Here is a 22,851-nt window from a genome sequence, read left to right as displayed (position 1 = left end):
ATTTGAACAAAAATCAAAATTTTTTTGATTTTCTGACCGCCATGCTGACGTTTAATCACACCGCTTACGTTGTGTATGGTAAAATCGCCTCATTCGCAACTGAATTTTCACCGAAAGAGGACGCAAGAGAACCGGAAGAAAACTAAAATTCTTTGCTTGAAATATGTATGGCGAAATGGGAAAATTAGGTTTGAAGATTGTTTGACAAGCCGCTTTTGTGGTGCATTTCGCTCTTTATTACACTTCGGAAAGCTCTTTGTTCAAAAATTTGCAACGCACCCGAAATTCCTCACGTTTTGAGAAATTACTCGCAAAATGGCAACACTGGTGTGGGGACATGTTCGCCAGCGGTTACTAAGCAAACACAAAGCTTTTCGCGCGTTTCGCCGAAATTCTTTCGATTTCTTAGTCGCGTATGTATTTTTAAATTTGGCCAACGCGTTGTGCAGGCCGCCGCGGTGGTCAGTTCGCAATAGCCAGTAGCAGCGAATATTAGCGACCGGACAGGACGATTTGCCAAATCATGCACCGGTATTTACACGAAAGACACATACATATACATATGTGTATATATGTACATTTGCATTACATAGAGGCAAATGCAGTGATCTTTTATTTTACACACATTGTTTTGCGATAAAGTTTTGTGTTTTTAATGCATTTTCATTTAGGCCGCTGTGTGCCCGTGTGTGCGGTTGACCAATAGGATAATCGCTTTGTTTTATTTACCTTTCAGCCATTTGCATTGCATATACAGTTTGTTTTGTATTTGTTTATTTTATTTGAGAAATGTTTATCATTTTCTGAAGCCTTTTTTCGTTACGCGCTTTTGTTGCTTTTTTTAGCATTTTGGGCCGAATTCATAGTGAATAGAAAGAGAGAAAATCAAAAGAGTACGGGAACGCTTTTCGGGTAAAAGCTGATAAAACTGTCAACCGTGGACGCCATTTTTCTTTACATAGCACTAAATTCGTTTCAGTATTCTTTTGGCTAAAACCTGTGGAACCGTCAAACTACAATTTTACTCTCTCAAGGAAGAGTAGCAGGAGAACAGATGCAGAAGTGTACGGGAACACCATGGTGGAATAATAACAAGGTGTTGTCAGTAGCGACGTGTTTGATTGTAATTTTGACAAGATCGGCATGCTTATTTTCAGTGCTGCCGATCATAATTTTTATACTACTTGGTGTTTTCAGAACGACATTAATATTTAAAATTGCTGGACTTGTATAATTTTGGTCCTCAAAATGTAAAAAAATAAAAGATATTGTGGTTATCAATGGAAAAAGAAGTGCATAAAAATCGTATGGAAAGGCGATTTTTTTAATATCAAATGAATTTTACTGCATTGTCATAATATTGAGCCAAATGGACTACTGATTCACTAGAATAGGATGGCTGCATGTTAAAATTAGGAATTAACTTATATTTGCGATATTTATGTGTTTTAATCTATTTAAAAAAAATTGCCTTATTTTACGACGTTTACTTTTTTATAAGTTCTAAGCCGTGTGGAGCTGCCCTTACAAACATATATTCAGACTTATAAGCCTGTAAACATATATTTGTCAACATTTATTTTGATATAATATGCACAAGCGGACTACAAGTAGTACCTTGTCTATTACTTTAAAATGCGTGACCGAACTGCCGAAAAAGTGAGGTTAAGTTACTGATAATACCTTGTTATTATTACACCATGCATTTTTAAACAAATGTAGAGTTCTTTGCTTTCATAGCGTTCTGTTTTTTGTTTACAAATGCAACCGGGCAGGGTTTGACACTTTTCACGAGTTTGCCAGAACAAAAACTCTGGTCTAAATCTTGAAACTTCTTTCTGGGAACAGTTGCAATGGCAATGAGATGGCCGACGAGCTAGCTAGGAACGGGTCGGCCCTGGATATCTCAGAGGCCCGGCGGTTCTTGTGCCTCTAAGCTATATCAAGAGCCGCATCTCTCAGCACTGGAGAAAGGTCGCTAATAGCAGATGGAAAGGCCTACAATTCTGTAGGGTCTGCAGGAGTTTGTGGACCACCTACTGCGCAAGACGCACTGCATTTCTCATCAAACTCAACAGGAGGGATTTGTCTCGACTAACAGCCGTTTGCAGTGAGCAGTGAGAATCCATGCTGCAAGACAAGGACTGGAACACAACACGTCTTGTCGTAGCTGTATGCAGAAGAAACTGTGGAGCCTCTGCTCTGTAATCGCCCAACACTATGTAGCACTAGAATCCGGTTTCTAGGCAAACCCTGCTACTGCGATTTAACAGACATAAGTGCAACTACTTAAGTTCTTGAACTCCACATGCTGGATTTGAGAGAAATAACCGACTTCTGCTGGGTTGTTAAGTTTTCTTTTCGGGTTAAATAGCGAGTAGTGGTTTTAAAACAGCGCTCATAAGGGCTAATTGTAGTTGCTAAACTCGCCACGTCAACCAAGCAAGCAACCAACTCTCACGACAATGTTCCCAGATACAAAATTTTTGGCGTACGGGGACAACTTTGGACTAAATCCTGCAAAACCTGCAAATCGTAGGCGTGCTGGAACGCACTAATTTTTTATCATTTGGCGATCTGGTTGATTATACGCAAATAAACAACCAAATTAATTTGTTTTTGCTTATTCAACTTTCAATTCGTTTGAACAGCTGACGGTTTAACACTTTACCAGTTGTTACAAACAAAAATTCTTCGGGTAAAATCTTGCAACCACTACCATTACGCAGGGCCTGGGTTCAACCCAATTTGATTTTAAGATAGCTATGAAAAACTATCGGGAATTATCTTTTGGAAGTAGGTATAGAGTGTTCGTACCTTTATAACCAAAGATATGATGGAGATCCAACGATTAGTGGTGGATTGTACGAAGCTGAAGCGTACATATCATTGGATTTTCCTCTTGCCATTTCTGTAAGCTATGATCTATATAGTTTCAACTCAGCCCCGAATGCAGTTTGTGATGTAGAGGGAACGGATTTTTAGGACCTAAAAACCTATAAAATAAGGCAAAATAAAATAACGAAATACTTAGGCAGGAAAAGGTAATAGAAATCGCAAAATAGGCACTAAAAAGACTAAACGGAAGAATAATCAAAAAAATATCTTTATTTTAGAAATGTTTATTTTACAAGTAAACAGATAAAAACTATGAGCTAATTTCGTTATATGAATAATTTCTACTTAGAATCTTGGACCATTTTCTCCTTTCAAGTTTTTAACTCACAAAACTCCAATCTCTATAGTCAGGATGAATTTTGAAGTTTTCTGGCAGCATTTTCATTCTAATGTATTAAATGAGCGCTCGGTGTGAGTTGATATAAGTGGCGCCCAATTTAAATATGAAACGTTTAAAACCTTCCTATTATCAGGAATAAGGGCCTTTCGCTTGCCCTTTACAACTAAAGGGGCAGCTCGCAAAAAAACGGACAAGAAAAAAATTGTCACTATTTCGTGTGTGTGTGTGTCCAAGGAATTTCGATATCTGATACTTCACATCCTGTTGCCTCACTCTTTCGTCAAGAAAACACAAAAAACTTTAGAAAACCGTACTAGAAAGCGTAGCAAATTTCTTAAGAACTGCGTACTGCCTAAACGAAATTTGACACAACAAAATTTCTTAGAGTGAAAGTACATAAAATGCGTTGCGTCGACGTCACCGTCACCGTCACCGGCAGTTGTTAAAAAAGTTGAATCGGTTTATTTGTATTAAGTACATTTGCGCCAAGTGACCACTATTTTTCCAGTTTGCGAATTTTTAGATTTATGGAAAAACGAAATTTAAAAAATGATGTGGGAAAACCTATTAGAAGAAGTGCAAAATTAAAACGCGAATTTCGCGAAGATTAGCAGCGAGTTTATGATTTTTCGGACGCAACGTCAAACGCATAAGCATCGTTGACGGTGACGGTGACGGGACGGCGACGCAATCGATGGTATGTACTTTCACTTTTAGGCATTTCTTGTACGTCATTTTATATGGAGTTTTTGCTTTTATTGAGAGCTGCATACTGGCTTTTAAGGTAGAAAAGGCAAAAAAAGGCAAATATCTTAAAAAGGTAAAAAAAAGGCAACATCAAATGTGTACATATGGAATCAAGGAAAGCTAAATCGTTGACATTCTTAATCGAATATACTATATCTCTTTAGCAGAAAAGAAGGCAATTTCCAAAAAATCCTCTCCCTGGTGATGTACATAGCTGGCATCCATAATGCGTTGAGGACCATTGTAGCGATACATGATTTTTTTTTCAAAAAAAAGTCGTAATTAAAAATTACAAAGAAAAGATAGAGCTACTTCAAAAAATTCTCTCTTTTATAAAATCCATTCAAATATCCTTTTTTGAAATCCATATCGTAATATTTCGCTTAGAAAATTTGGATTTCTACATTAGATAACTAGGGTAATTCTCTAATCGTTCTCGAGTCGATGACGAAGTTAGAGAATTACATTAGAATTCGATTCGAGAGCGATTAGAGAAACAACGCAAATTAAAATAAATGTAAATATACAATATTTCAAATGAATTAATCACAAATTATTTTTAAGTTCAAATAATTCATTATTATTTTATTGCGAATACATTGAATACAAATTTTACAAACAAAGCAAGCCTAAACAGCAGTTTGAAATTCACATTCGAATCCCATTAGAAATCAACATTAGAATACAATTAGAGAATTAATATTTTCTCGAGTCGAGAACTTAGTGCCATTTTTTTTTTTTTAAATCACTATGATTGTCGATAGTTTTCGAGTCGTTCTCTAACGCTCGAGAGCGGAGAATGTGGCTAGTCATCCAATCATTCTCTAATCGATAACTAACCTCAATGTTTGCTGGGTCCTTTCAAAAGTATATTTAAACTAAAGCATTCAAAACCCTATTTGCCGTTTGGTATCAATATTTGACTTATTTAATGTTTATATGTATGTTGAATATTGTCGGACAACGAAGGCACTCAGTGACCACATTTTGGTATATATCTCTGGAAGTAGTGGGGATATACTCGTAAAAATAATGAACAGCGGATTCCCAAAAAACAATAAAATTAACTGTCAAGTATTTAATAACGCTTGTATACTTGTATGCCAAATTTATTTTTCCATTTTCAATTGTATAGATTAAATTTGGTCCCTAAAAATGCTATTTTTCAAAACATTAACATCTTAAAGGATTTCCACAATAATCCTTTGGATTAAAATTTCAAAATATGTCTAAATAACTACATAGCACAAGCACGTACAAATTGTTTTTAGTGTAAGCATGTTTGCGTGTAGTAAACAAACAAAAAATATTACTAAAAAATTATAAGCTCTCAATACTTAACACATGCAGTCCATCGCAGTTTCCTCTTCTGAGTATGAACGAGGATAGAACCATTTACGCATGCAAATGCAATTTACATTCAAAAACTAATAAAAATATAAATAAATTTATGGCAATCGCCCAGAGCACCAGAACCAGCGGTACCGGCGGCGCCAACGGTAAGTTGTAGTAAATTATGAATATACGAAATTGGGTTAAATGCCAGTGCGACCAATACAATCACAATTTGAAGCCAAAGACAACGGCGAGTGGAGCAACGTACCAAAAGAAAATGTTCACATTGAAAACCAAAGAGTCACAAATCGAAAATTACACAACTTTAGAAGAGTCACGGTAGTAGCGAAAGTAATATCTAAAGAGGCATAACGGTATTTTTCGTAAACTCACAAGTAATTTTAAGCAAAAAAAAAACGACTTCTTATATAATTTTAGGAGTACCGTTAGTTTATTCATGATCCAATGATCGTAACTGAACCAAATTAGTATGGGACCACCAATTAAAGATAATTATCGAAAACGGTTCGCATGGTCCAAACTTATCCGGTAACATGCATAAAAAAAAATATTCCGGCGAATTGATAACCACCACCTTTTTTGAAGTCAGTTAAAAAGGGGATGTAGAAAGAATTTCTACCATAACTAGAGGTCTGTACTGTCAATTCCTATACGAATTTACGCTAAAAAGTCGATTTTGGAAAACTTTGAGTTGCGACTCTGTTGTATTTATACAGCGTGCGATATGTATATGTATATTTATGTGTATAACTATGCGTAGGTTTGTATGCAGTACAATTGCGAGTGGGGACAAGAAACCGTTGTAAATTTCTTTCGTTGCGCATTCCTGTGTGCCAGACAAATGTGGCAGCGTTTTTTAGTGCCACCTAGAAGTGCCTGAAAAATTACAGCGACAGTTCGTTGACATTTTCGTGTTAATTTGCAACATAAAAATTAAATTAAATAAATGAAATTAAATTTGCTTGTACTTACGTAATTTAAGTTATTTTTTTTTTTGTTGATAATTTTCGTTTATTTATTCAAACTTTGTTGTTTCGCAGTCTTTTATTCTCTCTCCCACTTTTTCACCAATTTTTCCAGTTTTTAATCAAATATTTGCACCCTTTGTACTGTTATATAAGTTTCTTGCACAACAATGGAATAAGTTCCGTTAGAACAGAAAATGCATTCACTTAAAAGTGTTTCAACTAATCAGGCAGGCCACTCATTCGTTCGCAATGCATAAAATTCTTATTCAAACAAACAGATTCTCAGGACATCACTCACGACTTTACCGCAATAGCTCTTTCAAGACACTGAGACACCTTTTCCAAATATCTTTTCAATTCGAAACTTCACTTGGCCGCTCACCAATTATGTACCGTTTGATATACGCAGATATAAAATTGTACTTCTGCCTCACATACCATTTGCCCAGTCCAATTTTAGTTCAAAAATTCACTTGAGTTGTTGCTAGTTTCTGGCTGTCTTTAATTTGCAAAAAATATCTTTAAAACTATTTTAAGGATGCTTTGCATATCTCGAGCTAATCTTCTTATTTCACTTATTTTCACTCTTTTTGTCACTTCTAAGATTCCAATTCACCGTTACCGAATTAGATTTAGAATTTTCGTTATGTTAAATGCTTGACTTCCATTCCACAGCATTTGGCACTTTCTTCATTGGCGCTCTGGCGCTTTCACTTTTCCCTTCTTTCCGGCTCGATCTGCCTCATTCCCATCGACAACTGGCTCGTTCGAGTTGTGTGGGCCAACTGAAGCCATTCGAAGATGTCCATGTCCACTTGTGTCTTCGGGCGTCTCACTTCTTCCGCCTCACTTTCACGCAGAGAATGTTATTCTGCTTCCCCCAATCGCTGCTCTACAAAGAATGCAACGCAACTTAATGAAAACACACAATTCTTATACAAATATTTTACTATTTCGTATGGCTGTATGTTTGTATGGGCGTGTTGATGTGAGATTTGTGCATCTACTTCGGCGTCTCGTACATTTGTTTCGAGGAAATTGTTGCAGCTAAAAATAGTGTTACGCATACGACACGTTGAACGCATTCGAACGCCGCAGCCAGAGCAACGTACGCTGCGGTCTCTGCGTGAAACAATAAATACACAAATGCATGTACCTACACTCGCGGTGACAAGCGGCTAGCAGACGTTGGAATGGAAACGGTCACAACTCCTGCTGATCGTTCGCCATCAAATAAACGAATAATAAGAATTTCCTACTGACGCGATTTTAATGGTTCTTGAAAAAGAAGAGTGTTCGGGTAATTCACCTAGTCAAAATTATGTGAAAATTGGGACAGAAAATGCATTGTACAATTCATTAAATTTGCTTTAAAAAATAAACGAGGAAAACAACTTAGCAAAAGGGTTGAATTTAATACAGCGATGGGCAGAGAGAGCTTTTACTCTTTGCTCGCCTGTACAAATTATATAAAAAACTTAAAAGAGCTTTGCCCGCGGGCAAGGCAGTACCCATAATCGCCGACTTAATACCAAGTCCCCACCGGAGCTTAACCACGTAGTTATTTCTGTTGAGCTGGTTATCCCGATAACCCACTTGATTTAGCGTGGTTTCGCCATATAAAAACCATTTTACTGAGATGGTAGAAGCACATACATATGTACATACACTTTTAAGGGCAGGTTGCTCAAAGCCTGGTTGACACTAATCATCGGTTAACATCGTTATCGACGTTTTCGACTCCATGCATATAACACGGTGACGGTAACGTCGATAACAATATTTAACCGGCGATTAGTGTCAACCAGGCTTTGAGCAACCGGCCCTAAGTCCTTACGTCTAATAAGTTCATGCAATTTTTCTCTTAAAAAATGCAACTTGAAGCTTTCACTAAATTATACAAAACTTTGATGGCTATTAATCTGCGTACTGAAAATACCAATTAAATTGGAAATTTTAAAACTTAAAACCTGCAAATTGCGAAAATTTTCGGAAATGCTTCATCAAACAAATTTACTCGAATAACTGCAAAAAAATTAAGTCCGGAAATGCATCATGAAAAAAAAAATCGATTAACATGAATGAAAAACAAAATTATCATCAAGTGCACCCTACGAATTTGCAACCCGGTTTTTCGCGCCATCTGTGGGTCACAAGCGCTAAATTGGAAAAATACATTCCCTAACAGTGTTTGGAAGCCTCCGCTGTGTGTAATTTGCTCCGGCTTTTGAAAATGTTTTAATCTACCCTCTGCTCTGCCTGCCTTCGTTTTTTTCATCACTACCTCGAAACCACGACGAAAGTCTGTTCGTTCCCTACCGGTGTTTGGATTACCCTACGACCAGATTAATCTACTCCCGTTTTATAAGAAATTTGAAATCCTACATTACTTGAAATCCTGTTTATACACTTGTTTACAAAATGCAACACTGCGTGGTTAATTTTTAATTCCCAATTGGCAGCTCTCTCAAAACTGAAGATCTTTATAGTTGTCTCTTTCGCACCAGCGAACACACTTTCAGCTGTCAAAAAGATTTGTTACTCATCGTTGCCGCAAAAGTCATACTCGCCGCGTGAAAAGCCGCTGTTGCTAATTTAATAAATATTTCTTAAATAAAACTGTGTACGCTGATTTGATTACATAAATATGGTAAGTTAATATGAAAATCATTATACTTAGGCAAATGTTTTGTGAATAAATGAATTGTTGGCCAACTAGGGCTCGTTCGCCAAGGTGCTGATTGGCTCGGCCCACGAAGATGTCTTGCAAGTTTTTCCAAGGATCACTTATAATTTATACTCCTTTATTATTACTAATTGTTTAACTTATAAAGGAGCCCTAAATTTTAAATGATTTTGGTGCAATTTTGCTTATAAATAGCAAAAATGAATTTGCAGTTGTACTCAACATAACCTCCAAAGAATTTTCTTGCACGCTCTGCTACCATATGACGACATTGTTTTGTTGTGGGAACGTATCGTCGTGACTTTTGTGATGACAACATCTCTGCAAAAATTTTGAGTCATGAAATTCGGAAAATATATACACTAATTGGTTTTTTCACTATTTATTTATCTGCAGCAACCGCAAATTGTGCTTTTAAAGGAGGGTACTGACACCTCTCAGGGCAAACCTCAACTTATATCCAACATCAATGCCTGCCAATCTATTGTTGACGCTGTGCGTACAACGCTGGGTCCGCGTGGTATGGATAAGCTAATTGTAGATTCCAATGGAAAGGCTACTATTTCTAACGATGGTGCCACCATCATGAAGCTATTGGAAATTGTGCATCCTGCTGCTAAGACACTCGTAGACATAGCTAAGTCTCAAGATGCTGAGGTAAGCAAATGTGAATGAAATTGAATGTACATAAATGCTCATGGTTTTACATTTTCTTAGGTGGGTGATGGTACCACTTCTGTTGTTCTCTTAGCTGGTGAAATTTTGAAACAAGTCAAACCCTTCGTTGAAGAAGGTGTACACGCTCGCATAATCATCAAAGCTATTCGAAAAGCACTGCAATTGTGCATGACGAAGATCAATGAAATGGCTGTACATGTCGAAGCACAATCCAAGGAACAGCAACGTGCTTTGTTGGAGAAATGCGCTGCCACAGCGATGTCTTCGAAACTTATTCATCAACAGAAAGATTTCTTCTCAAAAATGGTTGTTGATGCCGTACTTTTTTTGGATGAGTTGTTGCCTTTGAATATGATTGGTATCAAAAAAGTCACTGGTGGTTCATTAGAGGAATCCGAACTTGTCTCGGGTGTGGCCTTCAAAAAGACTTTTTCATATGCCGGCTTCGAAATGGCGCCAAAATCATACAAGAATTGTAAAATCGCATTATTAAACATTGAATTGGAATTGAAGGCTGAGCGAGACAACGCTGAAGTTCGTGTCGATAATGTGAAGGAATATCAAAAAATAGTTGATGTTGAGTGGCAAATACTATACAATAAATTGGCTAAGATTCACGAATCTGGAGCCAATGTTGTATTATCGAAGCTTCCTATTGGTGATGTAGCCACTCAGTATTTCGCAGATCGTGACATGTTCTGTGCCGGTCGTGTACCTGAAGAGGATTTAAAGCGCACGATGAAAGCCTGCGGTGGTGCCGTAATGACCACAGCCAATGATATCAGCCCAAATGTACTGGGAAAATGCGACTATTTTGAAGAACGACAAGTTGGTGGAGAGCGTTTTAACATTTTCCAAGGTACGTTGATGCCTTCAAATAGATAACATTAATTTAAGTTCATTTGAATATTTTGCAAAAAGGTTGTCCTAATGCTAAAACGTGCACATTGATTCTGCGTGGTGGTGCTGAACAATTCCTAGAAGAAACTGAACGCTCTTTACATGACGCTATAATGATTGTACGTCGTACAATAAAGCATGATTCTGTTGTTGCTGGTGAGTGAAAAGAATATCACTGTTATTTATTTTATTTTTTTATGCAAATAATGTTTTAACAGACATTAAGAGTGTAATTATAACTTGGCTACTTAAAAATTGCGTTTATATGGTTATATATATGAAATACAAGAATTTCGACAGAGTAAAGAAGATGAAATTGGTAAGGTAATATTGACTGGGCATAAGGTATCTTTCCAAATCAAATGCGGTTGGACATTATACGGTAGACAAACGGGCTCGATTATTTGCATAACCAGCCTTAATTTGCTTTAACTCATGCATTTTCCTCTTTAAAATGAGCATAAGCAGCCGAACAAATGCACGAAATTTTTGGGAATTAACTTGGATCCGGGGAATTTTCGATGACAACACTGGTAAAAACGGCCACTTGTTGTCTTTTGTACAAGTAAGCAAACGAAGCAGTCGATTTTCGCGTACGCGGTAGCGGAGTGGTGACAGTTGCGAGCTACAAGCCTGTAGCTGCCGAGTTCGATACTCGGTTGGAGCGATTGCGAATTTTTTTTTGTTTTCATTATTAATTTTATATTTTTTTATTTTATTTTATTTATATATTTAATTTTACTTTATTTTATTTTCATTTGCTTTATTTTATATCACATTTCTTATTTTACTATTAGTTAATTTTAATTTTTAGAGATGAATTTTGTTAAAAATTCAACAACTAACTGAAAGTAACGTAAAAAAAATATAGAACTTATAAAAAAAGAATGAAAAAGAAATAAAAAAAGTATACTGGCCGTGGGACTCGAACCCACGACCTTGCGGCTGGTTTATTCGCATTACTGCCGTCTGTAAGGGTAAAATTTTAATTTGCATTTATGCTTATTAATTCAAATTAATTTTCTCCGTCTGTCTACCATATAAAGATGGCAATGGTTCAGTAAAGTTTAATGAACGTAATGCAGAGCGTATAAGTACCCTCTGCACCTTTTCCAAGCAATTAATATGAACTTAGGTAATTTACCGAATAAGGTTTACTCTTTTGGTGGTACTTCCGGTACGAGTGTGATGTATGTATTTCGAAAGGAATTTCTGTCACCCCTTGCCAAAAAAAACCAGCTCTTACCGTTCAAATCCGGACACAGAAAAAATCGCAGCTTAGGTTATTTCAGATTTCGTAAGAATGCCACTACAATTCACCGAAGAGGCAAAAAACTAACTATGTATATTGTACTGTGTTTGTAAGCCCCACATATTTCGTTAGATGTAGATGCGATCTAGTATTGTTTTTATGTATTTATAAATTCCTTTAAACATACCGGCCCCCTAGACGATTTATTCGTCTAGTGAATGTGACATAGCCGCAAATATCCGGCTCGAAGGACCATGAATAACTCAGTGAGAGGGGAGACCAGTATGTTTGCATGTATGTATATAAAAACATATTTATTGGACCAAAAAGTAGTGGGTATGCACTGTGGCCAATGGTAATCAACTATTAAGACCTCCGCATGGTTGTAAGCCATGCAGAGTCCGCAGAAGACTCCGGAATCAGTGTCCGGAGAATGCAACAAACAGACTAGGCCGAGCATACTTTGAAGTGCCATCTAATTGAAACTTAAGAAAGTTCAGTTACATAGCACGAATTTAGGCGCCTGGTGTTAGCAGTCGCGCCTAAACATAAAACATCGTTGAAACTGGCAACGATGTATCGTCAATTTAGCGATTTTAGCCAGTTGTAAACATCGATGGCAAATATCGAATTTTGAACCGATATTATCTATGTTTCAAAAATATCGATGCATATTGTGCATCCCTAAATGCATGCAACTGTCGCGTTCGTATGTTATGTTTTTAACACCGGTCGTCCATTCTTCGTCAAACTTTGTTTATGATTTGAAAAAAAAAACATGACACTATAAATACAAATAAGAAATCGTCGCCCGTAAGTCAGAAACATGAATGTGTAAAAATTAAAATTTTGGGAAATCAAGTTTGAATTTTTTTTACGAGGCTTAACTCTGCATTTATTCAACTGAAATTGCAAAATATGTGGTTTCCGTGTACGCATGGTATTCTGGATTTTGGTATAACACAGAACATCCAAAGGTTAATCAAGCCAATCCAATAACTCAAAATTGATACATTTGCACATTCATGCTTCTGGCATAAGGTTGGCGATATCTACTAGATTTTGCTCCCAGCTATTCCCGCGTAAACTTCGGTTGAACGTCTTATGGTTACCGTTGTTATGGAGTCTTCTCTAATAAGTTTCGGGGGATTTTCCTGTTTTCATGTAAAGGCTTGTTCTAGGAATGCCAATGTCCACAGCTGAGTGAAAGCTCATTTATTTGCAGTTATAGCAGCGGAGTAAGAGCGAACACACAAAGGTATGCGGAGCTGCCGGGCGTAGTAACCATCTATGTAAGCTTCTGGTTGAATTGTTGAACCACAAGCCAGAACTCCTACTATGCCTGAAGAACTGGTTCCCAATCCAGTTAGTGCAATAACAGCTTCTTCCAAGCCATTGAAAACATGCATTTCGTTAGGTACACCACCTGTTGCGCTTGCTTCTGCCTTCGGCCGCGCTTAGGGATTATAACTCTTACTAAGTAGAATTCTCCTTTCTGTGTTGCCAGAGAAGAGGCGCTTCCGCATGTCAAAGGTATACAATATTTCTAGTGTATATCACAGTATTTTCGCGCAGAACCTTCATCGAAATTTGCAAAAAAAAATGCATAGTGCAAACCGAATTTATTAATAATTTGAGACATTTATTTTATATAAAAGTTTAATCCTTTGATTACACGTGTATGTTGAAGTTTTTGGATTCCGGTTATGCGTTTGGACACAACAACCGAAAATCATTGTACAAATAACTAAACCCGGATCCAAGTTTCTCTATAAGGGCCAACAAAGATTTTCTTTTGCTCGTTTATCTAAAGTAGTGGATACAAATATACGTATATGCGAAAGGCAAATTTATCTATTTAAATAAACACCACTAATGTTTCCTGCAAACACACATCGATTTACATCTTTTATCTCACCTCCGACACAGAATTGTTTTCGTACAAAATTACGCATAAAAGCTTACTCATTCGTTTTTAGACATGCCATTTGTACGAATTTCGAAAGTTCATAGATACGATTCGGATTGCAGCATACCATTTCTACGATTCGTAGCAAAATCCGAATGCGAAAGTGTTGCAGAATAGGGGTGCAGGCCAAGAAAATTAATACCCGTTATTTTCTTATCGTTAACGCGCATTACTAACGTCAACTTCAAAATTACATAAATTTCGCAGGCCTGTGTTATCAGCAATTTTTATAACGGTTTTCCGTCTGTGTATTTCCTTTCTGACTTCTCGTCGAATTCAATGAGGTTTTCCTGTTGTTTAAGCAATAATTTCGGATTACCAAAATCTTCTGTTTCATGGGTTCCTTGCATTTTTTACTCTCCTCTGCCTTGTACTTTAAGTATTTTTCTGCCTCCACATTTTTGAACTCGTTTTTTTCTCATTTAGCCTGTAAAAGATTTCCGCTTTGATGCGAGTACTCCACACCAGTACAAACGCAAATCTAACAGTTACGGCGGCAAAAAAACACAACAGAAATTGGTTAGGTAGCGTGGTGCCCCACTGGTGGCATGTCGTTTGCGATAGCGAACTTCACATTTAAGTGATTTATTTCTATTACCATGTCATAACTTGTGTTTTGTTACAAGCCTAACTGCAGCGAGTGGTAAAAGGCCCAGACAAACAGCGGCAAATGTCAGCAAATGTGAATGGGCTGGTTGCTGCGCCATAAATATAGTTCAAATGTTGCTTGCTGTTGGGGCTGTGAAAGTAATGTTAGTTACATGTTGCTATTATTTCATTGTAAATGCAAATTCACTTAAACTATTGCAAAATATAAACGGTTTTAAACGGGGAAAAAAATAAAGAAACAAAAGTAGTTCGGGGGAATCAATTAATGTTATCACATATATCTTTGATGAAAAAAAAAACCACTAATGTTTCTTCTATTAGCAAGGTATTGTAAACTCAATATTCTACATCTCATGTTCGGACCGATATCGAAAACATGTTTTCGTTGCTATAACTGGTTTTCGACCTAAAACTTGTGTTGTCGTCCATGTAAACTCTGTCAAACAAAAATCAGTTTTCGCTGAAAACTACTTGAAAACTCACGTTCCAATCAGTGTCTTCTCTAGTATTTTAGATATATTTATCGAAGTGGAAGTCATATTTTATCATCTCTAATATGATAGTTGGGATTTATTGTCAATTGGCTGGCGAAATAAAAATATGTATAAAAGAAAAAGGTTGCTAATGATAAGAAAATTAAAGACAAAGATTTTGATTTTGTTTTTTCTTAGCAAAACTTTAAACAAAGGATGAAAGAAATGTCAACGAAAACACTAACAGCCGGTATGAACAGCTTGCAGCCCACAATCCCGAAACTCGTTTTCAAAGTATTTTCTGTTATCGGTCCGAACATGGTATCAGTTCATAAGATGGCATAGATTCATAGGAAAACATGCCCTTCGAGGCAAATTTAGAAAATCGCCTCTGAACTCTTTCTATGCGGTCAGAGTGTAAAGACTTTTAAGCGTGAGCGGATCTAAAAAGTCCTATGAGTTTCGTTTAAGAAAACCCAGTCAACCCACTCTGTGAAAATCGAAGTTTAGTTTCGAGTCTAAGGGCCGGTTGTTCAATGTCTGATTTGCAGAAATCGGAGGTAGAAGCTCCGGTTAAATACAACGACTGCTTTATCGATCACATGTTATAAGCATGGTGACGAAAACGTCGATAATGATGTTTAACCGGCAAGTAGTGATAACCAGACATTGAACAACCGGCCCTTAGTCCATACTTTAATCCTTGGCGGTGGTTATACGATTAAAAGGCTCGCAGTCGTTAAAAGTGTAATTAAACATTATAATGGTGTTTTAACGAGAAAGTGTAAAAAATGTTACACTTTCTAAAGTTCAAAAAAAGGCCGATTGCAAATACACAAATTTATGAGCGATGACATACATGTCTTGCTGTAGTCTAACACAGTCGCAGTAGGTGCTTTCAATCTTCCGTGTTACTGAAGAAATTAAGTGAAATTTCTGCTCCAATTTGTATCTGCTTCTTGAACAGCAGATTGCATTTATGAAAAGCCTTTTCGCGGAAAAAGTACATCTTTTTCCTACAAAGTTTTCACGTTGATGGAGTCAAGAAGTAGTCAACCTTTTTTTTTATATGTTCGTCCAACTAAACGAAAACCTTTTACCAGTCGTCTCTTAGTGGTATTTTCGACGCACCAACTAAATATTGATGTAGCTATAAGCGAGTCGAATTTGTCGTTCGACTTGAGGCATTGCATTTCATACGTGTCGTGCTGTTATCTCTGGCCAATCTTGAATGTTACACTTTATCGGCATAAATTGCAGGCATGACGTGCACAGTACACACGCCATGGGATTGCTTTGGTTTGGGTGAACGTGTGTGCTTTAAGCCACCGTTTCACTTCGTTACTGTCGTCTATTTGAATTTTTATTGCCATTTGTGTTAACCGCTCTTGTCGTGGGCCGTTCGTCCGTCGGTCGTACTATTGAAGGCCTTTATTCGCTACTTTCTAAATTTGAATTTCTTCGCCTAGGAGCAAACATTGCGGGTAGCCTTTAATTTTCGCAACTGCAATATTTGCGCAGCATTGCGACGCCTCTTCACCTCTCACCGAAATCGTGGGTTGCCATATATGTATGTATGTAGTTGATGGCGTCTGCATTTTGCAGCTGCATCCGCCTGTAGCAATCGTCCAACTCTGCCATTATTAATTTTAATTTTCCTTTTTGTATTTGCTGTTCGCCGCCGTAGTTGTGGCAGCTTATGCGCATGCGCAAGTTGATTATTGGCAATTTTCTTTGCCTCGATGCGTTTAAGCTCTTTTAGACTTGGCAATGGAAGGAAATTTTAAAACTGAAGAATTTCGCAAAGCAATTGCAAAAGCAAGATGCATGTACGCTGACTTTTGAGAGAAGTATTAATGTAGTTTTCAAAAGGCGCTATTTAATATTTTATTCAACAGACGTTTTTATAATTTCAGCACTTTACGAACGCGATTTGCACCTTGCTAGTTTTAATCTTTATTTCTCTACAACGGCAAAAAGTACTTTTTTCGGGCGTTTACTCGGGAAAGTGGTCTTTCGCAATTCGACAGCGAAAGGCGTTAAACAAGCGCTTGCATTGCCACGTCTGACTGCACTTTTGTTGTGGTGTTGATTCGATGGCGGCCTGTCTGTTGTAACTGCCAATGGCTGGGGCTCGCGGTTGCATGTTTGATCTGTTCATAGCTGATTTTTTTTTTTTATCGATTGTGATTGCCTTTCCACTGGCGAATTGTCGCTTTGACAAATGAAAACTTGCGCAATTATTAGCGTGTACATTAATAAGTACATATGTACATATGTATCTGCAAATTTCGAATTTTGTTCTTTACTCGCATGCGGGTAGGTTGTGAAAATAGATTTTTTTACAGAATTATTCTCGCTAATTGCAATTTAACGCTCGTAACCTGGTAGTGATCCACAATCGTGGACTCACATCAATTTGTTATTTGGGATCAAAACTGGTCGGTCGGTCCAACTGGGACTTAATCCGGATCAACTGCAGTTAATTCCCGAGTTGATCCGGATCAACGCTGCCGTCTGTTTAAGCTCTTAGCTAAATATTATTTAGCGTCTGCCATCATTTAAAAATATAATTATGGGTGTAATACAAAAGTCATCAACTATTTTGCCAATGGGGTGAAAAAAATAAACTGTAGCAAACTTTGCTCACTGGTAGACTATTAATTATCATGATTTTCGTGTTGTTGTCGGCTGTGTTGCAAACCCCGCCACTTAATCAGTTATTATATTTACAGCAGGCAGCACAATCCTGCAGAACGAACCGGTTTTTGTTAGCCATTTGTTGGCTATTGCTTATAGTTGCCAATTACGTCCGTCCTCAGTTTTTCCAATTCACGGCACCGAATATATTTATGTATGTATGTAGGTGTGTACATTTGTATTTATTTCAACTCTGGCGACGATCTTGCATTGCAATCGGCGCACTGCATTCTGCCCCTTTTGACTCTTGCAATTGAAGGCGGCTATTTCTTCTTTACTTTGCGATCAAAAGTAACGGGGACAGCTACGTTACTTATCGTACTTTGTAGGATGCAATGTCGAAAGATTTTGCCAGAGAAGTTATTGAAGTTTGCAAATGCATTTGTATTATTCATTTCTATAACGTTGCTCAAAACTTGTTTTCTTCTTACAAGCGTTTGCCATTGTTTGGTACTGCTTCTGGCAGACACACTACCGTGACTTCCGCCCACTGTACATCATTCTAGTTGACTTTTAGCATAAATTTGCATTATTTATGAAATTTATCTTTGCCGTTGGTCACCGACATTGCGCGGTCAACTGCTGTGACCAAATTTGTTTTACCGAAATACAGCCACAAAAGCCGTTGCTGATTTCTTTTATACATTTTTTTTTTTTTTATTTCGGTGATTCGTTTGACAATCTGGCTATTTTCCGTTACTTTTGTGAATAATTTTAGTTGTTTTTGCAGTTTCACCCTCAAACTCACCGCCTTTTTTTTTGCTATTCAATTATGCACTCTCAATTAGCTCTTTTGTAGTACTACATACATATATACATACATATTTACATATGTGCTTCCATGAACAACGCATTTGTTTTTGTACAGCCGTACTGTACTTACGGCCAACGAAGTTGGTTGACTGACCGATCATATTTGTGTTCCCCTTCTTTATAGAAGTACCGTTTTGGTTTTTGAAAGGGTTTCCAACGGGGGGTCTTGACCATTGATAGTAAAGAGATCTGCACACAGCCACAGCTTAAACTTTTTATTTATTTTTTTTTTGTGGATGTACATGAAAATATAGCTTACGCCGATCTCGTTTCTACCTAAAAATGCTACCTTCTCTTTGCCCTCTATGCACAAAAACTAAGAAGAAGGCGATGCGTAGGCAACATTTTTTGTAGAAACGAAATCGCCATCAGGTATCAGTTTTTGTAAACAAAATTTTTATTTTTGCTTTCTGGATTCGTCTATGTGCCTTGATTGTGTTTACCGAATTGTTATTACCGTAATAAAAAAATAAAGCTAAGATAGAGTAGAACACCTTGGACCCTGAAATGATAATATTACATATTTAGCATTTCCATACATGCACTTATAATCAATAATTATAAATAGTACTTTTTCATCATACATACTTAGCTAAATACACCGGGCATTAATGTATGAATAGACTGCTTATCAGGCAGTTGTGCTCATCTGCGTCAAATAATCTCTCCAGGAAACTATGAGGTGGAGTGGCTGTTGTAGGACTTCGCCGTTCTATACTGACTGCCGACTGATGGAAGTACATACATACATATGTACGTACATAAAAAACCGCTATTTAACCAGAGCAATGCGTTGCACATAGACAACTCCATTCATTTGGCCAATTTAAAAATGGGGGAAAGTTTCTTCGATGTTTTATCCAATCCTTTTCACTTGGGATATAAACAAACTCGAATTTAGCTAAAACTTTGTCCCGCTTACACTATAACTTCAATTGCGTTCATGTCCCCATTATCGAACTCGTAGAAATTTTGTAATTTAATTTTCGAATGACAATTTATGTGGAACGCTGGTAAATAACAGATTTAAGCTCCCTCATTCAACCTCTTACACTCCCAGGCCAACCAATGCTTAAAACTTTAACTAAAACACTTTGATGTCCAACGAATTCTGAGCATTCATGGTTACTTTTGTTGTATGCAATGGTGATCCGTCTTGCGTGAAGGTGCACACATTGAATATAACATGGCTCTAGAAGAGTTTTTAAAATGTTTGCTGGGCAGAGTGCATTGTTTCCTTCACTAATTGAATCGCCCCGCACCGTCAATAGTTATACAGCTGTAGATCCCCTCAGATAGCTCTTAAAAACGTCGCCGTAAAGTTCTGGCTATGTTGACGCCGCAATGTCTAAAGAAATCAAAAATTATTACGCATGGCACATTCTCTCTCTAGGGCGTCTATAATTACCAAACCGCCCTCTCACCGACATTATTTTCGTTAATCTATTAATTTCGTTTCTGAATTTTCCCCGTTCGGATTTTCTCGGTTAGAAACTCTACAAATTTCAGCATATCTCTGACATTTTTCAACAAATAAACTAACCCTGCTATTCCGTAATTCAGTCACTAAATTTAAGACTAGCAATTAGTGACTTGAGATGATTTGGGTATTCGGCAGAGGAGAGTCACAAAAAGTTCACCACAAATGTGTGGTGAAAACAAGCATAGTCAACTCATAGCATTTATGTGTGCCTTTTGCTTATACCGCTCCAAAAGTGGCAATGGCCGAGTGGTCAAAGTATTAGACTACCGGGTTCGAGTCTTCCTCGTGCGCAGAGAATTTTTTATTTTTTTATTTAGGTTTTTATTTTTTTTATATAATCTTTAATCGATAATTTGGATTTGTTAACCTTGAGACACACTTACCATTAATATTTTGTAATTTCTAAATTTTTATAACCCATTGTCTACGATGTGGCTCATAAATATAGACTTTTTTGTTGAATTATCTGCGCTGAAATTTTTAATGTCAAGAAAAACGTGACTTCTTCTCAAAATTAACTGCATAAACGCTTCTATAGAAATGTACAAATATTCTTACTCATGTACATATCGCACCTGTCTGCTAAAGAGGCACAACTCAAAATTTGTCATTTTTAAAATTATGCGCCAAAAATGTACACTGAACCTTTATTTACCTTTCAGAAAAAGCTAGAGCAAATTTTTGCTATAATTTGTAAAAAAAAAAAACGCTAAGGTAAAGTCTCCCTTGCCCATACGATTATCATGTGCTAAGAAATAGTTTTTTTCACATTTTCTGACAAACGTGTAATTTTGAGTTGTGCCCCTTTTGAAGTCGGTGTGCGATATGTACGTACGTATGTATGTATGTATATGTATTTTTGCATTTGCTTATGAAAATCTTTACTATAAGTAAACGTTCATACATACATACTTACATATGTATATTGGTGTACGCGAGATCAAGTTTTATTCAATATTTATTACTTGGGCTTCAGCACGCCAAAGCAAAATCACGAAGATAAGCCCCTGTGGAATGCATTGTTTGAATGCAAACGCTTCTTATTTAATTTGAAACGTTATTTATATGGTAGTCTAAATATTGCACATAAATACAAATGCAAAAATAATTACTATTGACTACAATATGTACACATACATAACGCACGTTTAATAATATACAGAATTATTTCAAAGTTTCAATTTTATTGGGAAAACGCAATCAAACAATTGGTATACCAATAGACAGATGGTAAGACAAATATCTTCGCCAGTTTTGGGAAGTTTACTTAGTCATATGTTAGGCTGAGCATATTCTCCTTATCAAGCTTATTAATTGTATGATGAAATCTCCAGAAACGTAAATTTTGAATTACGAATTTGAAATAAATCAAAATTCGGTTTTTATTATACATAGTGTCAATCTTTAGAGGAAACCCCTTTGATCGATCTCTCTTTTCCTTGTTTTAATAGTGGTAACTGTGACAAAGTTATAGGGCTTTAAAAAATATCTTCACTCGAATGGATAAATATGACATCAGTTAAAATAACTTATCTTCAACAATATTCGGCGTGTGCATTGTATGAGAAATTATTTTATCAAAATAACTTAATATTTATTAGGGTTTTCTATTCATTAAAAAAATCCAAATTTCACTTAGTTTTTAGCTTAGTTAATTTTTTTTTTAATATTTCGGAAAAAATCCTAAATGTAGTCAATTTTGGTTTTCTACCAAATTCGTTTTAACAAAAGCGCTTAAGTAACGAATTGGTGTTTTTTGGCCGCCAACGATTTTCTAATATTTCCCACTTATTGGTTATGTAAGCAGAAATATTTTTTTCAAAATAGCTCTCGTTAGGTGGCGCCAGGGTCGAGATACATATTTTGAAAAACCGTATTTATCATCTTTATCTTATCTTAAACATTTCCAATATTTCCACAAAAGCTTTTATACAATAGTTTTGCAATTTCGTAACTTCTGTTTTAGGTAACGTCACTCCAGCGCATAAGTTTACTAATATCATTAAATCGCTACCACCAACAGTGTAATCTTTTTACTGAATAAGGGGCTATTTAATTGCCAGGCAAATTTAGAAAAAACCTTTTTAATATTTTGATTTTTTCAATCCTTTTTTTTTACATTTTTTCATACGAGCGTCACATAACGCCAGTTTGGAAATACCCATTGTATACATGTACATAAATAATCGTTTCAGAGCTCGCACAAAAATTAATCAAACTTAAAAAACATTTCAACAAAACTTCAAACTTTTTAATCAGAGTTTTTACAAGGTATGCAGTTTTGCAGGTCATTCAATTTCAATAAAGCTCAGGTTCTAAGTCGCTTAAAATTACTTTAATTTTTTAGATTTTTTTGTGTTGAATTTAACGTTACTCTGCAAGGGAAATCAAAAAAGTTCACTGACTTATCAAACTGCCCTCGTATTTACATGCGTTGAACTGTCCCCATCTAAACCGTCTATAACTTAAATTTTTTGTTTTTCATTTTTTTTTTCGTCGCCCACAAGCAAAAACAAAAACAAATATTGTGCAATGCAAATTGGCTTCAATTAAAGTCACGTTGAACATTGTGTATCCACAATCCGCTCCAACAAAAAACATTCCTTATGCGCCATAACTTTTTTACGACCGCTGTCTGCTTCACTTAAAAAACAATAAAAAACAATGTAAAAAAAAAAAAATGCACAAAAACAAAGTTGAGGAGCAAATGGAACAAAATTTGAAATTTTAATTGAGTAATGTTTTAATTCAAATCGAAAACACGTTTGCAAAATCTCTGCATCTAATTAGAATGAAAATCGCAGAATTCGCGCATTGCTGCTGTAAACATTTTCCAAAATTGACCTCGTCACCGCAACGCAATTACTTTCTATTTCTACGTAAATTTGTTTGTTCGCAACAGCCTCGTGCTCTTTTCACGCAAGCAAGCGCGAGTTATGAGTCCTTGTTAGGAATTAAAAGTACACAAGAGATTATTTC

The 22,851-nt window shown here is 36.4% G+C and overlaps 2 protein-coding genes across 4 annotated transcripts in view; one reads left to right on the top strand and one right to left on the bottom strand.

Moving 5' to 3' along the window:
* The window catches only part of LOC118736345 (restin homolog), a 184,007-nt gene that overhangs the window by 155,714 nt on the left and 5,442 nt on the right, over positions 1 to 22,851 (bottom strand). The window lies entirely within an intron of this gene.
* On the top strand, positions 8,833 to 10,760 carry LOC118736403 (T-complex protein 1 subunit eta). The gene is made up of 4 exons (XM_036466499.1): positions 8,833 to 8,959; positions 9,392 to 9,652; positions 9,713 to 10,532; positions 10,595 to 10,760. The coding sequence occupies exons 1-4, from the start codon at positions 8,957 to 8,959 to the stop codon at positions 10,735 to 10,737; spliced, it is 1,227 nt and encodes a 408-aa protein (XP_036322392.1). The 5' UTR covers positions 8,833 to 8,956; the 3' UTR covers positions 10,738 to 10,760.

This window comes from Rhagoletis pomonella, unplaced genomic scaffold, assembly GCF_013731165.1.
Source record: "Rhagoletis pomonella isolate Grant_MI unplaced genomic scaffold, Rhpom_1.0 Rhpom_scaffold_00001, whole genome shotgun sequence".
Classification (NCBI taxonomy): Eukaryota; Metazoa; Arthropoda; class Insecta; order Diptera; family Tephritidae; genus Rhagoletis; species Rhagoletis pomonella.
Note: the sequence above shows the minus strand (reverse complement) of the source record. Positions and strands in the feature narration are given on the sequence as shown.